Raw genomic sequence first — 16,737 nt, 5'->3', positions numbered from 1 at the left:
CTGTGCAGGGGGAGGGGGCGTGGTGGTGGCTAGCGATGTACCCTGATAATTTCACATATTTATTTGTAATAGGCAGAATATCTGTGCGGGAGGAGCGGGGCGTGGCGGCGGCGGTTACAAACACGCACGCGCGTGCAGGCACATCAGTGGGCCGCGAATTACTTTCTATTCAGAATGGTGGTCCCTGGGACAAAACCAGTTGAAAACCCCTGACCTAGTGTATTTAGTCTGTGTTTTCCTGTGTCTCGTTGCCAGTTCGTCTTTGTTTCCCCTGTGTCTCAAGAGTTCCAGCGTTTCCCATGATTTCCAAAGTTCTAGTGATAACGACCCTTGCTTGTATAATCGACTCCGTGTTTGCCTTCTCCTTGCCGGTACCTTTGCCTCCACAACCTCTCACTTGGATAACGACCCTGGACTGTTTACTCGACTCCGTGATTGCCTCCTCCTTGCCGGTACCTCTGCCTCTTCAAACTACTAACCGTGTGACGACTCTGGACTGGATAAACGAAGATCCCCGCTGCCCATCCCTGATTGGATTTGTTTGTTTATATTTGGACTGTCTTACCGTGTACCGAACCCGTTCAGTAAAGCTTGTTATTCTACATCTCTGTCTCCGAGTCGAGCATTTGAATCCTTCGTTTCCACGTACATTACAACATCCACATTAAGGTCGTCACACTAGAGACTGTTAAATCAAAGCATGATTTCATTGGCTTAAATTTGAATGAAGAGGCTTAAACAAGAAGGCTTTCAAGCACTTGCTGAGAACATCAGCAACATGGTCCTATATGGTGTAAATGAACTATACACAGCTAAACATTTCAGGGTAGAGTCCACGATTCAGGACACGGAAGGGAGGGGTGTAAATTGAACAGCATGTATGGGACATGTTTGTCCAGCAAAAAAAAAATGCAAATTCCACAAATTCCTGAGGTAAGTCACTGTTTCTCTTGAGATCATCCACATTTTCTCTGACACCTGGAGACTGCCGGGTCAGTCAGTATGGGACATGTTTGTGAGCCACTGTTTCTCTTGAGATCATCCACATGGGACCAGCACAGGCATGTGGCTCTACATTAGAACAATTGTGGAATGTCTTGGAGTGCTCTACATTTTATTACCAATATACTGTAATGTATGACAGTCAGAAATTCAGATCACACCTCCAAACTGCATTTATTGTGTGGATATTAGTTTGAATCAAACAGACATCAGCTAGAAAACATTTCCTATGACTCTTTTCATCTGATCATGTCCTTTGCTAATCAGACTCTGCCTGGTCCTAATGGTCCAGAGACAAACATCGTCAATCATGATTAAAAGCTGAGAGAAATGTGCAGCGAGGATCACCTGAGCCCATGCTTCTCCCTCCAGGAGGATGACCTCATTGATGTTCTTCAGGAGAGCCTGGAAGCCATTGTTGGAGTACTCAAAGCGCTCCCCAAATACCAGCACACAGATGATGTTGGACACAGCATTGTTAACAAGCCACAGTGTAATTGAATGGTTTACCTGGGAGTACCAAAAGTCAACATGCTTTGAAAGGCCACACGCAACATCGATAGGGACACACGCATCCTAAACTAAGCAGAGTTCGGGTCAGGACCAAACAAATACAGACAGTGCATATAAGCAGCACAGGTCCAGCCCTGACCTGGTTTAGCTCACCAGATAAGAGACAGGTCGGTACCAGAGACAACTATACGCAACTATACGGGACCCCTCCTCTGGTGCATACTTGTTTTGCATGAAATGTCCCTGATGTCTTTGATATGATGCCGCACTTGTGTTCATTGCTAATCTGTTTCTCAAGCTCTATCCTCTCAACAACAGGGTGCCCCAATACAGTCCAATTTAATTCTTATTTTATGCACTTGTCTAAATGATACTCTTCATCTGTCTTTTAACTGGTGGAAAATCACGTTTGTCTCCTCCTATAATACCAGCAAAGAGTGGTAAGGATGGGCGATCAGCAAAGCTCTCTCCTTGCTTGACATATGCGTCTCTCACTAGTTTGTGTCCATTGAGGACAACCATCCGCGGTCCAAACAATCGAATAATGGCACTATGAAAGAAACCACAATTTAATACAACATTACATTATAACAGTCCACACTAGTGTAGCCTCATCACATCTTACATCAAAGTCACCTCATACATTTACACTACTAAGACAGGTTCATATTTTATCTGAAGTAATTACAACGAGGGCCAAAGAGGGTAATACAGGACAGGCTTGTTATAGAGCTGTACAAATGATGCATAGGCTGCTGTGTGTCCTTTCCAGTGCCCGGAATTCTTTTATATAACAAACTAAAATGAGAGCATTGACTCTGGAAACATTCTAAAAACTAATAACGAAAAAAAGACACAGGTTTGTTTGTAGCAAGGTTTAATGCTGCTTTAATTGAAGGCCCACTCAACCTTTTGTTGGAGCAACTCATGTTTTGTTTAACCAGGCTGCAGTTATATGGGGCGCCGTTTGTAAAATGTTGCACGTTCGAAAATCCTGCTCAGTTTTGGTACATTTAGCATTATCATATGGGAAAAAAAGCATGACAATATTCAAATGTAACTTTTTCAAGCATTTAGAGATAAATTCATGTAAATTCATGTAAATTCATGCGATAACTTTTCCAAGGATAATTTTTGGCAGTAACACAAAGTTGTTAAATAATATAAATCTTTCATCTAAATGTTATTGTTAAATGTTAAATGTAAATGTTAAATATACATGTTAAATGTAAATACAAATATCAAATGCTAAATGTAAATGTTAAATGTAAATGTTAAATGTAAATGTAAATGTTAAATGTAAATGTTCAGTCTACATGTCAGACTTGACGACAGAACATTACAATATTTACGGTAATTCATAGCTTTCAGTCACACTACAAGGGATACCTTGCGGGGAAAAGCGAAGCTGTCGACCAACAGTGTGGACATCGTCGAGCAGTGCAGCCTACTCAATTACGATCGCCATCAAACACAGATCATACCACAATAGCCAGACAGAGATATCTAGAAAAAAATTACATTTTGGGAACCTGTGATCCCTTTACTGCACCCGCTGATATTTGTATTTCTATAACGTCGTAGAAGTCCCTGCCTGAGCTCCAGTTTGGAGATATTTACATCTATCTAATAGAAAATCCGTCCCCCTACACACCTCAAAAACTGAAAGCCTTCCAAAAGCACAGATAGTAATATAATTTTCAGAAGGGGATGGGTTCATAACGATGTCGTCTGGAAGGTGAAAACTAATAAACATCTTCATTATCAGAGCAAAGATGATTGCCATTTAATAGCTAGCTACCAGCTAGCGAGCTACATGCTGTTAGCTAGCAGCCTTTAGCTTACCCAACACTGTTCTTTATCATTTGACACAATTTCCTGGTTAACACAAGTACAACCACCTGGTCTGGCGAATGACAACTAAAATTATCTTCCCAAGTATTTTCTACTGGCATTGTAGTATTACCAGTTGGATGACAAAATACAGTAGCCTAGCCTACTTGCTTAGGTACTTGTCGCAATCTCAGAGCAGAAACTGGGTAATCCAATTTTAATCGTGTTGATGCTTTGTTTCTTGACTTTATTTCTTGATCTATTCCCGTTTTAGGTAGTTATTCTGATAAATGAGGCGACCAAAACAGCGTTACTGCTTTTATTGCAAGCTCCAAAAATAAGGCTACTTTACTGCCTGCCTGAGAAAAGTTGACCCAGAAGACGTAGACAATCAGGTGGAAACAGCCGGGCTTGTCTCCTCGCCGATTTGAACAGCCAACCGAGCAACAACTGTCTGGCATTTTACTACCTATGTCAGACAATTTTAAAGCGGATATATTAAATAATCTTGAATGAAAGATGGTCAGTTCCCTTTATAAATTCCAGTGGTAGACAGCTGTGGAGTGTATTTCTTGCCCGCATGCTGGTAATTCTGGCGTGACGTGAAAACTATGAAAGCCAATTACCGTAAATATGGTAAGGTTCAGTCTTCAAATCTGACATGTAGACTGAACATTTAACATTTACATTTACATTTAACATTTACATTTAACATTTACATTTAACACTTATATTTAACATTTATATATAACATTGAACATTTACGTTTATATTTAACATTAACATTTACCATTTACATTTATATTATTCAACAACTTTGTGTTACTGCCAAACATTATCCTTACATGAATATCTCTCTAAATGTTTGAAAAAGTGACATTTGAATATTGTTGTGCTTTTTTCCCCATATGATAATGCTAAATGTACCAAAACTGAGCAGGGTTTTAGAACGTGCAACATTTTACAAATGGCGCCCCATATTATATTCATTATCAAAACAATGTTACAGTGAAAACCAGTTTGTCTTACTTCCAATAGTTTAAAATGAATATGCTCTTTATTTGTTTGAATCAACAGGGTATGCACAGTTCTGTACAGAAGTACAGACATGACAGCATATCACAATGGTAAAACAGATATGAAAAAGTAATGTATTTAAAATAATAATAAAGCTTTTTGTGCTCACACTGTTGGTCCCGCAGCCATAAAAAGGTAGAGTCTGCGATTCTGGCAAAAGGTTATTGGTATTTGAGCTCAACAGCAAATAAAATGACACCCTTCCCTTCTGTGCTCCTGAAGCAATGCGTTGACTGGCTGGAATTGTTGGGTTTGTTTCCGGTGCCAGGAACTTTTTGATGAGAACCTATTGCTTTGGCAATCACTGATATCTTGTGTGAGTGAGGATCTTGAAAGGGTATGGAATACGTCCAGATGCAACAATCCCTTTCAGGCTTAACTCTTCTCCCTCCAGGGCGGAAAACCGGAATTTCTGGAACAAACTGACAGTGAACAGGAAGAGCTCCATCCGGGCCAGTTGCTCCCCACTGCATATCCTCTTCCCTGGGAAGAGAAAAACAGGGAGGCACAACTTCAACAATTCAACCATTTTGGAAAAACAATATTATCAATTTTTTTTTTAACGTACAATTAAAATTGTTGAAATATAAATTTGAGACTGGGTTCTAAGTAGATCAATGAAAACTGTTTCTTACTGACATTCTTTCATATCCGTTATGCCAGTACCGTAAAGCTCTTTTTTTTGGCGTGTATGAGCCCTGCACCATTCAAGAGGCATCTCGGGGAATCCTACCTGCAGAGAAGGGCAAGAAGGCATCTCTTCTCCTGAACTTGCCCTCTGAGTCCAGGAAGTGACCCGGGTTGAATTCATCTGGTGTCTCCCATTCAGACTTATCATACAGCACTGAGGTCAGTATGGGCATCACAGCTGCTCCCTACAGGAAAACGCATCACAGAAGCAGGAACAGGAAGTAAGAGGAAACTAAGAACTCTTAACTCTAAATAAAATATCACTCTCATGAGGGTGGTTATGGTTCATTTGTTTCCTAAGATTTATGTTTTAAATTGTAGGAATCGTTTGCATCTGTTGACCACAATACAATTGTGAGGTATTTAACATTTATTAATTTAGTATTGATTTGATCCTAACGAATTTGCAGCATGGGTAAGGCATGAGAATAAAACTCATGACTTTTGTGCTGCTAGGACCTTGCTCTACCTGTTGAGCTAGAGGACCAACACCCCCACCACCACCACAATGCTGTAGCATACCATATCTAAACAAAAACACACCCTGCAAAATAATAATACTAAATATATGAAAGCCTCTGGCTGGCAAACCTTTGGAATGAAGTATCCTCCCAGGGCTGTGTCTTTGGCAGCCATCCTCAGGCCATTCAGGGGAACAATGTTCCCCAGCCTCTGGACCTCATGGATGACCGCATCGGTGTAAGGCATGTTGGGTCTGTCATCCATGCTGGGCGCTCGTGACTGTCCAATCACACGGTCTATCTCAGCATGGACCTTCTCTGTTGCATGTTGCATGAAAGCGCGTTAACAATTTGACAATATCCAAGTGCTATAACAATGATATACTTCACTGTCATTATAGCAACAGTTTGTTCCTTAAAGATCTATAGCATCCCTACAGGATCCCTTCCCAAATCTAAGCTTCCTAAAATCCCCACCCATTTAACAAGACAGTTATAAATGGTTCAGGAAAACATTTGGTAAGCCTGGATATTTTTTTCTCTAAAATATACATAATTGGACAAATTGCAGGGAAGCGAATGGTCTTTGGCCAGCACTATCACATGCTCCCCATAGAGACTAACTGCTGTCGAGGTAGGCTGTCTTACCCTGTATGTGTGTGTACTTCATCAGGAAGAGGAGGCTGTCTCACCCTGTATGTGTGTGTACTTCATCAGGTAGAAGAGGCTGTCTTACCCTGTATGTGTGTGTACTTCATCAGGTAGAAGAGGCTGTCTCACCCTGTATGTGTGTGTACTTCATCAGGTAGAAGAGGCTGTCTCACCCTGTATGTGTGGGTACTTCATCAGGTAGAGGAGTGCCCAGCGCAGGGTTATAGTGGTCGTCTCCGTCCCCGCCATAAACAGATCCAGTGAGTTCAGCACCACGTTGGCCTCATCAAAGCCATCATCTGGGTCATGTGTCCTCTGAGAGACAATGTGAGGTGGACGTAGCCTAAGCATTTTAGATCCACTCTCTCTATTTAATGATTTAAAGAGATGTGAACGATCTGTGGCCAAGACTATAAGAACAGCTCTGGCGATAATGATTATGTCAAACTTTGTGCCTTATTTAGATAATGATATAGGAGTTGTTATTTTTTATTTCCCTCTTTGAACCAACATGGATAGCCAGTCCTTTCCAAAACAGCAAAAGCATATATGAAATTTCATGGCATATGTAAGATCTTACCTCTGTTATTTCTACTAGGAAGGCATCAATGTAGTCTCTTGGGTCGGCAGGGTCAAAGTTCTCCTTGTGTCTCTTCAGCTCTTCCTTCAGAAAACCAGTGACGTGTCTGTAGCTGCTGAAAATGTCGTTGTGACGCCCAGGCAGATGTTTCATTATGGAGGGGAAGGCCTCGTACAGCTGGCGGGAGAAGGGAATGAAAGCATTGGCCATTTTCAGGTCTGTTTTGAACGAAAGCGAGCCATAAGTTTCAATCTTTCTTGTGTTATTTGGTTAAAATGATTACAGTACTTGATGCCAAATAGATCCCTCCAGATGGACTATTTGAGACAGGTAGTGCAGCATCCTCTGGAAGGTATCATCGCTGTAATCAAATCGGTGACCAAACACCATTTGGCAAATGATATTGGAGACAGCGCTGTTTAAATGTGTTGGGTCAAAAGCCTCACCTGAAAGCAGACAGAAGAATGGGTACAGAACAGGTTCTGAATGGTACAGAATTCCCTAACATCACTCTAAGGATGAGTTCATTTTCATTGATGCATTTGCCATCTTACAGCATAGGTACAGTGTGAGTTAGTCTGTTTGGCTTGCCATGACATATACATACATACTTCTACACAAAAATACATATATATGTAATGTTTCATTTGCGTCCAGAGACAGTGGAATGGTAGAGGGTGTCTGCCACTGGACCTTTCTGTCCCTCCATCTCCTCCATGAGGTTGCGGCACTCCTCACAGATGGCCAGCTCCAGAGTCTTCTTCCCCTGGCCAAAGTGTCTGAGCGTGCTCACAGTAAAGCGCCGCTGTTTCTTCCAAGTCTGCCCATTACTGAAGAACAGACCCCCTGGGGACAAAGTAATACAGTCTTATGCAAATGTAGAAAATGGGGTTTCTTTGCATTGCAGGATTTGTATTAACCTGTGGTTGGCGAGTGATTGGTAGAACTGTGGTGATAATGCTAGCATGCCGTTTCAATGATTTGTAGAGGGCTGGTTGGGAAATAAATTGGGTACGTGTTCTGATTGTTTTAATAAAAGTCACTTTAACGTACTTTTAATGAGAGTACGAACTGCGGAATGCTGTGGATCACATTTTTTAGAACAGCTTTTGTTTTTTGAAAGCATCATGAAAGCACGGCAATTCCGAATTCATGTATAGAACCAAAGACAACATAAATAAATAAAATGAAAATAAATACTGTATATGGCAGTAAAGCTGCCTGTAAATTACTTACTATTTCCTGCATAGACCCTGGCCACAGTGGGGCTGTAGGGTCTGTCAACAAAGTTCTCTCCCTGGACCACCAGTGCTTCTCTTATTATCTTATAGCCATTCAGGAACACTATATTATCACGTCCCAAACGTAGACCAAAAATGTTCCCATAAACCTCAGCCAGCTGTAGGGGAAACATGGAACGCCAGAGTGATGTCATTGTCCTTAGAATGCTTACACTCTGCTCCTCTGTATTCTCTGATACATTCTCATATACATGTTGGGGCCACAATGTGTGACTTTTTTTTCACATAATCAATGTTTGCAAGGAATTCTAGTCCATTTTGTGATTAGCCATAAATGTTAAATTACATAATTGATCATACTGAGTATTTGCAGATGGATCTTTTGGTGGCATCTAATTAGTTTGGGGTGTAATTGTTTATAGATGCAATTGCACATGGCTACAGCAGTGGCAGATTTGGACTCATTACCAACCTATCATGGTGTAGACGTCTGGCAATAAGCCAAAGCACTTGAAATTATAAAACAATTTATGGCTTTACTATCTCAAAACAAACACACAGGCCTATTTGACGTCATGTGTTAGTAGAATTGAGCAACAATTTGCATTCTTGCTGCTCGCTGCTTTCCTCACCTTGGTCAGATAGATGTGTGGTTCTTCGGCATCCATGCTGAAGATGTTCCCTACAAATGGAAGTGGAAATGGCCCTGGAGGATAGCCGCTAGGCTTGCGATTCTTCAGGTAGTCAGCAATCAGGAGAAAGACAAAAATGATCAGCAGAACTCCCTTAAACCCAAGCCCTTCGAAGAGCCATAGGAGCTGCATGGCTGAAAGGATTTTGTGCATATGAGTTTGAGTTTGAGTGTTTGGGTCTGTGGAGAGAGTTGAAGGGTCCAACTTGTGTTCTTGCGTAATACAGCATGTGGGGGTCATGCTCTTGGTGTTTTTCAGCTGGCGGGTCAGAGACACCAAGGGAGGAGTGTGTTTGCTTTGGGCTTGCTGAAAGAGTTGTGGTATATTAAAGTTTGTACAAAGACTTTAGCAGATATTCTTAGCCACTGTGATTTTAGCACAGGGAGATCCTTCAGACCCTAAGCAGTTATGTGATATGTATCTATCCATCATATCCACAAATCCATGTCTCAGTAAAGAGGTGATATAATTAAATCCAATCCTGTACACAAGGAACCTATAACCTATGTTCTCTTTGGTATCCATGTTGAAGATGTTTCCCAAGAAAGAAACTAAAGTGGAGGCCCCTGGAAGTTACATATATTGTCTGTTTTAATGCAATTAACTTGCAGCTTCATCAATAGTTTTTTGGTGATCTGGGCTCGGCATGAGATTTGACAGATGATATATGTCATGAATATGACTCATCTTTTAAAGACCGGTTGGCCTTGTCCTTCATCATTGTAACCTCTGCTACCACTGAAGCATGTGACAGTCTCCTGGATGTCACCCTTGCTCTCACTGCTCTTGCACCTGTCTAGAGAACACACCTCTTGAAGAGCCTAAAGGTAAACCTGATATCAGCTCATCTATGTCCTGTTTCGCAATCTACTCCTGTACGTGTAACTGCTTCAAATATTTTCCCTCAACGTTGTAAACCCTGTATGCTGAATCACAGCAGGCTGTGGGTTAGCAAAGTTCAATGCCATTTAGCTTGTTGTTCTAGTGTATGTCCACAATAAAGCTCAGATCTGAATCTTTCCCTTCCTCTTTTTCTATATAAAGTTGACCCAGACTTTCACTGCAAGAATGTATGTATATTATTTAGGTATGCTGAATCCACTTCAAAGAATAGTTGTGATTTTTCCATATGATTCAGTGACATAAAAGCATGGTGTATGTGGACCACCATTCAGCCAACTAACTAACTAAAATTATAATCATAAACTAGAAAATGCATTTCCTGAAGGAAATACCAGTGCATGAAATGCAAAAGTTAAGAAAGGAAGAAAAAAAAAGAAAAAAGAAGAGTGAAAGAAGGAAAGAAGAGTGGAAGAAGAGTAAAAGAAGGAAAGAAGTGAGGAAGAAGGAAAGAAGAGTGGAAGAAGGAAAGAAGAAAGGAAAGAAGAGTGAAGAAAGGAAAGAAGAGTGGAAGAAGGAAAGAAGAAAGGAAAGAAGAGTGAAGAAAGGAAAGAAGAAAAAGAAAGAAGAGTGAAAGAAGGAAAGAAGAAAGGAAAGAAGAGTGAAGAAAGAAAAGAAGAGTGGAAGAGGAAAAGAAAGAAGGAAAGAAGAAAGGAAAGTAGAGTAAAAGAAGGAAAGAAGAGTGGAAGAAGGAAAGAAGAGTGAAGAAAGAAAAGAAGAGTAGAAGAAGGAAAGAAGAGTGGAAGAAGGAAAGAAGAAAGGAAAGGAGAGTGGAAGAAGGAAAGAAGAGTGGAAGAAGGAAAGAATAATATTCCTAGTTATACAGTTGAATGGAGAGGGACAGAGAGAAGAGGAGCCTTGGAACCTTGGCGCAGGTGTCAGTGAAGCACAGGTGCAAGCCAGTTTAAAGACCCTATTATGATGTCATAATGGCCCAATGTAAGTCAATGGGAGAAATTGTATTAGTTTTTATTTAATATTTTAAAAAGTATAAAGTTTAGAAAAATGAAAAATACATAGCATAAGTGTCCTTTACAAGACCTATGCAGCAAAGTTTGAACGAAGTTTCTAAGTTAAGCGGTTCAAGCTGAATTAAGCGCAGAAGTCGGTAAAGAGAATAAGAAGAAGAAGATGAAGAATAAGAAGCCTAGGAATAACAATACAGGGCATTTCATGCACTGTAAATAGTGCTATTGATAATGGACATTTTCATTATCATGAAATCTACAGTCAAGGAAATGGTAATACAAGTAATAACGATGACATCCATTCCAGAGTTTGTATTTCCCTTTTTACGTCATTTATTTTTCTAACCATGTGTACAAAATGTCCTTTCTCTGTTTCTACTCCTTGTACACCTCACAAACATGAAACTTGAACTTGAAATGAACATAGGGGCAAAAAAAGCTTTTGAAATGCTTAATAAAGACAATTCCAAGGCAAGAATTCAACCTCTACCCTACACACCACCCTTTCTCAGATTATATGGTTAAATAACTAGACACATTATATGGTTATATAACTAGAAGCATGATATGGTTATATAACTAGACGCATTAGATGGTTAAATAATTGATTGCCTATGATTTCCTTACTGATAACTGGCAGTACCAAATACATACCGTGGCATACATTATCAGTAAACTCAGTTTGACAGTTCATCTAAGCGATAGCAGTGTAGGTTATTAAAAATATAAGCACATAACATTACTATCAATCATATTTTAACCATTTTCCTGTTACAGATTTTGTAAATGAACGTTTTTGAGCAAAATGTACTGGACAGGTAATTTCTGTGTCAGCGTGTGTGTGTGTGTGTGTGTGTGTGTCAGCGTGTGTGTGCAAAGATTTTGAAGGGGTAAGGGCAGCGTGTGGCTCCCACCTCTCCTTCCAGGCTTAACTCGACTCCATCTTGCGTGGAAAACCTAAATTTCTGAAACAGGCTCACGAAAAACAAAAAGAGCTCCATCCTAGCCAGCTGTTCCCCCAGACACACCCGCTTTCCTGACAGACAACAAAAGCACAGAGCCACCAGGGTGAGTTTCATTACTTATTTAAAAAGTCATGCTTACTTATCCACAAGGTATTCAACAACATAGAGAAGGTGTAAGAGACAGACTTTCGGCATTGAGTTAATCTGTGGTGCTTAAAGTGTTGTGTTGTGTGTGACCTAATTAACAGAATTGTTCCACGAGGCAAAGGAAGAGCCTGATGAGCAAAAACCACTCCACTGATATGTAACGTTGAGAAGCACTTTTTGCAACTTGATCTTGGGTCCTAGGGTTTACACAAAGTTAATGACTATTCACTATAGATATGGCAGAAAATAGTTGTAGGCTGGTAAGATAGAGCAATTATTTAGACTGCACAAGAGCACAACAAAATGTCCTTGCATTGGACATTTAAATCCTACCTGCAGAGAAGGGCATGAAGGCGTCTCGTCTCCTGAACTTGCCCTCTGAGTCCAGGAAGTGACCCGGGTTGAATTCATCTGGTGTCTCCCATTCAGACTTATCATACAGCACTGAGGTCAGATTGGTCATCAGAGCTGTCCCCTACAGGAAAACGCATAAACACAACACCTGGGTTGAATTCCTTTGGCGTTTCCCCTCAGACTTATCAAACATAACAGACGTCAGATTGTTTGTACATGCTGTACACTGCACGCAAGAACTTCATTAACACCCATCACTTAACTGTCAATCGTGACAAGTATTTATTGATCACAGGGGATGTGTTTGCAGAAAATTATAATTTGACGACAGGGATAATGCTAATTCACACTTTTTCATCTTGAGTGAAAGAGACGAGCGTCACCTTGGGTATGAAGTATAATCTGTCTGTGTGTGTGTGTGTGTGTTTAAGAGATTACCACACCTTGGGTATGAAGTATCCTCCTAGTGTTGTGTCCTTCTCAGCCATTCGTAGAGCGTTCAGCGGGACGATGTTCCCCATCCTCTGGATCTCGTGGACCACAGCCTCAGTGTAGGGCATGTTGGCTCGGTCAGCCATGCTGGGTTGGTGTGACTGACCAATAACACTGTCAATTTCTGCTTGCACCTTCTCTGCAGTTCAACAGGATGGTAAATACATAAAATGGCACATATACTTGCACACCTGACATTTTGTAATGCACTGAACCCTCCCATGACTACAAAACATGCTATATACACACTTAGCCTATTCTTATGTCAATCAAACCAGTGTGACACACACCATACATATTTTATGACTCAAAATGACATCTTAAGTTACACATTGGAAGACTTTTATAATCCATTTACACTTGAATGAATTGCCTGTGGGATAAATTGCTGTTTCATTTGTAATCAATACACACTGAGAGTTACATAGGAACTGCCCTGGCTCTCACCCTGTACATCTGGGTATTTGATCAGGAACACCATGGCCCACAGCAGGGTTGTGGAGGTTGTTTCTGTCCCGGCAAGAAACAGGTCCAGTGAGTTTAGAACCAGATTGGTCTCATCAAAGCCATCAGTGGGGACACATGAACCCTAAAGTATAGAAAATAAACATAATGTAGCCTATAGCTGGTAGGTGGAGACAGGCATATTAGAGGATATGACAGTTGTAGCTGCACTGTGTACATGGTAACATATTACTAAATAATATTACTAATTATCGTGACATCTTAAATCCCAGGATTAGAAAGGTTGTGTCATGATAAATCACGTATACATAAAAAATGCTTCAAAGCAAGAATAATATCTGCCATAATAACTAAAAATGAATCATGTTATATTGATTTAAAACAGGCAGATATTTACACTTCTCATCTCAGTGATGTAGGCATCAATGTAGTCCCTGGGGTTGTTTGGGTCAAAGCTGTCCTTGTGTCTCTCCACCTCTTCCCTTATAAAAGCACTGATGTGTTCAAAGTGGCCAAAAATGTCATTGTGTCGCCCAGGCAGGCACTTCATTATGGCAGGAAAGGCCTCATACAGCTGGGGGGGGGACGACACGGGAGTCACAAACGGAACATCAGTAACTAGATGCATCCAAGTAACAAGTGTCAGCATTAACAGTTTAACAGCGTAAATAAACTGTATATATATGCCAATGTGGTACTACGTTAGATCTCAAAGTGCATTATTTTTGTTGATGTTGGTAATGTTGTTTAAATTATGCATTATTCCATTCAGAATTAGGCATTATAATACCTGGGCCCATACTGTTCCCTCTACGTATAATAAGTCGTTCAACAACTGAAGAATCTTCTGGAAAGTATGATCAGTATAATCATACCGCCGTCCGAATACCATCTGACAAATGATATTGGAAACGGCATTGTTGAGAAGAACTCTTGGATCAAATGGATCGCCTAGAAGGATTGCGAGGAGAACAAAATATCTATGTTTCTGAAGGCAATAATATTTGTAATATAACATTAGAACAAACACACTATTGTGCAGCTTAATCTAGAATAGTTCTCTAGTGCAACCAGTCAGTTAGGACACTGATGTACAAAATTGCATTTTCTTTACACGGTTGAAATAACTAAGCTAACCACTATCTTTCAGTATCCCAGTATTTGTATTACTATAAACATCAGAGAATGTGGATATTAAATGTTTTACACCAAGCAGTGGCCAGTCAAATGAATGTCATTGGGTCACGTTCTCTTCCTACCCCCTACCTTTTTGCCCCTCCAGCTCCTCCTGAAGGTAGCGGGTTTCCTCACAAATGGCGTTCTCCATTGTCTTCTTCCCCAAGCCGAAGTTTCGGAGCGTGGTCAGAGTGAATCGGCGATGTGTCTTCCACCTCTGCCCATTACTTAAGAACAGACCCGCTGTTGTACAGAGAGGAACAGGCGGATTTAACATCAGAAACATGCTGCCTAGGGGTGATACAATGTGTGTGTGTGTGTGTGTGTGTGTGTGTGTGTGTGTGTGTGTGTGTGTGTGTGTGTGTGTGTGTGTTTGTGTGTGTTTGAGAAAAAATGACCAAATTATTAAATGACCGTTTTCAGGCCATTTTACCAAATGTTTCATTGCCTTCCTCTGGTGCGATATTGGCCAACAAGAGCCCAACCTATTCAAAGTCTCTGAGTGATAATCTACATTTACATATGATCAAGCAGTAGATTTACACAGGTAAGACGTACATTATCCCAATCAGCATGTGAGTTTACCCGTAACCAGTCTGTGGAACATGCGTCCCAAACATATACACACGACATGAAATGACACGGATTAATACAAAAATCTATTTTCTCACCATTTCCTGGGTACATTCTTTCACCCATTGGACTAAAGGGCCGATCAACAAAGTTCTCTGCCTGACCCACAAGGGCCTCTTTCACCATCTTATAGCCCGTGGCGAACACAAGCTGGTCTCGGCCCAGACGCAAAGCAAAAACGTCGCCATAAACCTCAGCCAACTGAAAAGACAAAAATGTATAAGTTACCATTTCCTTTTATCTGTTCTGAAAGGAGAGCCCACTAAAGTTTTTGGTTATAGAACATTTAAGAGCTGTCCATTAATATAAAGTAAAAATGCACTATAAAGCACTTGGCCTGTCTCAGTGTAGTGTGGGTGTGCTACTGGAACAATCACCTTTTTATTATTGTTGACAGTGATATCTTTTGTTGGATAAAATACATGCTTCAAAAAACAAACATTTTGTAAAGTAACCTCTAGTCTTATCATGTTTGCTGCAATTATTTTAGCAACTCCAACTGAGGGAAATTTGCAATTTTAAATCTTCAGCACATTTGCAGATCATATGTGTTTATGAGTAGCCTAAGTCTAGAACTCGAGTTACCTTAACCTTTCTCCTCTAGCCTAATTAATCATTAACAGGTGTGTCATGAAACTACGACATGTCAAATAATATGAACTGATTGTGAAATAATTCCAAATTACTTTAAAATCACATTAAATCTACTCAATGTGTATAATTTTTTTTTGGAAAAGCAGGCAGTTCTCTCACCTTCGTCAGGTAAATATGTGGTTGTTTGGAATCGATGTTGAAGATGTTTCCCACGAAGGGTAATGCCAATGGCCCTGGGGGGTAGTTAGGGGGTTTTCGATTCTTCAGGTAGTCGGCAATTAGAAGGAATATCACAAGAAAAAGCAATAGACTCTTCAGGTCGAGCGATTCCAGCAGCAGACTAAGATGCATTTTCGAGACTAGGTTAGTGACAGACCGAGTTATCGTCCTGCGGAAGAGCGGCGTTGCCTGCAAAGTTCGGTAACGGAGGAAAGGAGCTAGGTGCAAAGATTGATGGCTTGGTGATAGGGTTGTCTCTCGCTATCTAATGAGATTCAAGGCGTGCAGCCCAATTTGTAATACGGTGACAATAGTATGTCTTTGGTCCATGCGGGTCATTTGGACCACGACAGAATGTTGGTTTACCACTGCTAGGCTGCCTTAGTCATTCTTGTTTTCTTTCCGACCAAACTGTAAAGGTTAGCCTACTACATGTCATTCTTGTTTTCTTTCCGACCAAACTGTAAAGGTTAGCCTACTACATGTATGTCGTTTTTGTTGTCTTAAATCAACTTACTGTTGTGGTTTCTCTCTCTCTCTCTCAAATAACCGTGTAATCGAACTTTTACATCGTGTCTAATAAGATGTTAATAGTTGCAAGCTAGCGTAAATAAACTAAGCGTTAGGTTAGGTCGGTAGTCAAAATATTGCCATCTTCGATTGGCTGTTTATTTCACATGGGGTTTAATTTCGACAACATGTCACTTGCGTTGAACGTCTGCTGCTCATGTCATGAAGTGGTTGCACTTACTGGCCGTAACATTATTTGCAATCCAAAATAAACAAAACAATATAGCACACCTATTCAGAAGCTCAGAAATGCCAAACCCCCTGCACATTTCCTCATATGCATCATGCTACATGTTATTGAAATGACTTCTCGAGAATTTCACATAAAAGGACGTTTTTTTAACAAGAAATTGGAGTTGTGTACTGACAGCTGAGGACCTACACATGACAGCCATCAGTAGAGCTATCAATAGATACATTTCACATTGATTTACAGGTGTTGCCTGCTTTTAAAGGGGAAAATGGTGGTAGAACCACAATGCCCCAGAAACTACACACTGACCGTAACATAAGA

At 40.5% G+C, this 16,737-nt stretch overlaps 2 protein-coding genes across 2 annotated transcripts; both read right to left on the bottom strand.

Annotated features, from left to right (window-relative positions):
* Positions 1-4,383: 4,383 nt before the first annotated feature.
* Positions 4,384-10,041, bottom strand: LOC122133222 (cytochrome P450 2J2-like). The gene is made up of 9 exons (XM_042708910.1): positions 8,681-10,041; positions 8,044-8,206; positions 7,501-7,653; positions 7,096-7,253; positions 6,808-6,984; positions 6,401-6,542; positions 5,707-5,894; positions 5,159-5,300; positions 4,384-4,908 (listed from the first exon to the last, which is right to left on the bottom strand). Exons 1-9 carry the CDS (start codon positions 8,978-8,980, stop codon positions 4,727-4,729), a joined length of 1,605 nt encoding a protein of 534 aa, XP_042564844.1. The 5' UTR covers positions 8,981-10,041; the 3' UTR covers positions 4,384-4,726.
* Positions 10,042-10,917: 876 nt separating this feature from the next.
* LOC105900865 (cytochrome P450 2J2-like) lies at positions 10,918-16,324 on the bottom strand. The gene is made up of 9 exons (XM_031574244.2): positions 15,594-16,324; positions 14,879-15,041; positions 14,298-14,450; positions 13,822-13,982; positions 13,429-13,605; positions 13,014-13,155; positions 12,518-12,705; positions 12,054-12,195; positions 10,918-11,644 (listed from the first exon to the last, which is right to left on the bottom strand). Exons 1-9 carry the CDS (start codon positions 15,783-15,785, stop codon positions 11,469-11,471), a joined length of 1,494 nt encoding a protein of 497 aa, XP_031430104.2. The 5' UTR covers positions 15,786-16,324; the 3' UTR covers positions 10,918-11,468.
* Positions 16,325-16,737: the final 413 nt, after the last annotated feature.

The sequence above is a fragment of the Clupea harengus genome, chromosome 10 (assembly GCF_900700415.2).
Source record: "Clupea harengus chromosome 10, Ch_v2.0.2, whole genome shotgun sequence".
Classification (NCBI taxonomy): Eukaryota; Metazoa; Chordata; class Actinopteri; order Clupeiformes; family Clupeidae; genus Clupea; species Clupea harengus.
The sequence above is the reverse complement of the archived record's forward strand: the minus strand, read 5'-3'. Positions and strand labels throughout refer to the sequence as shown.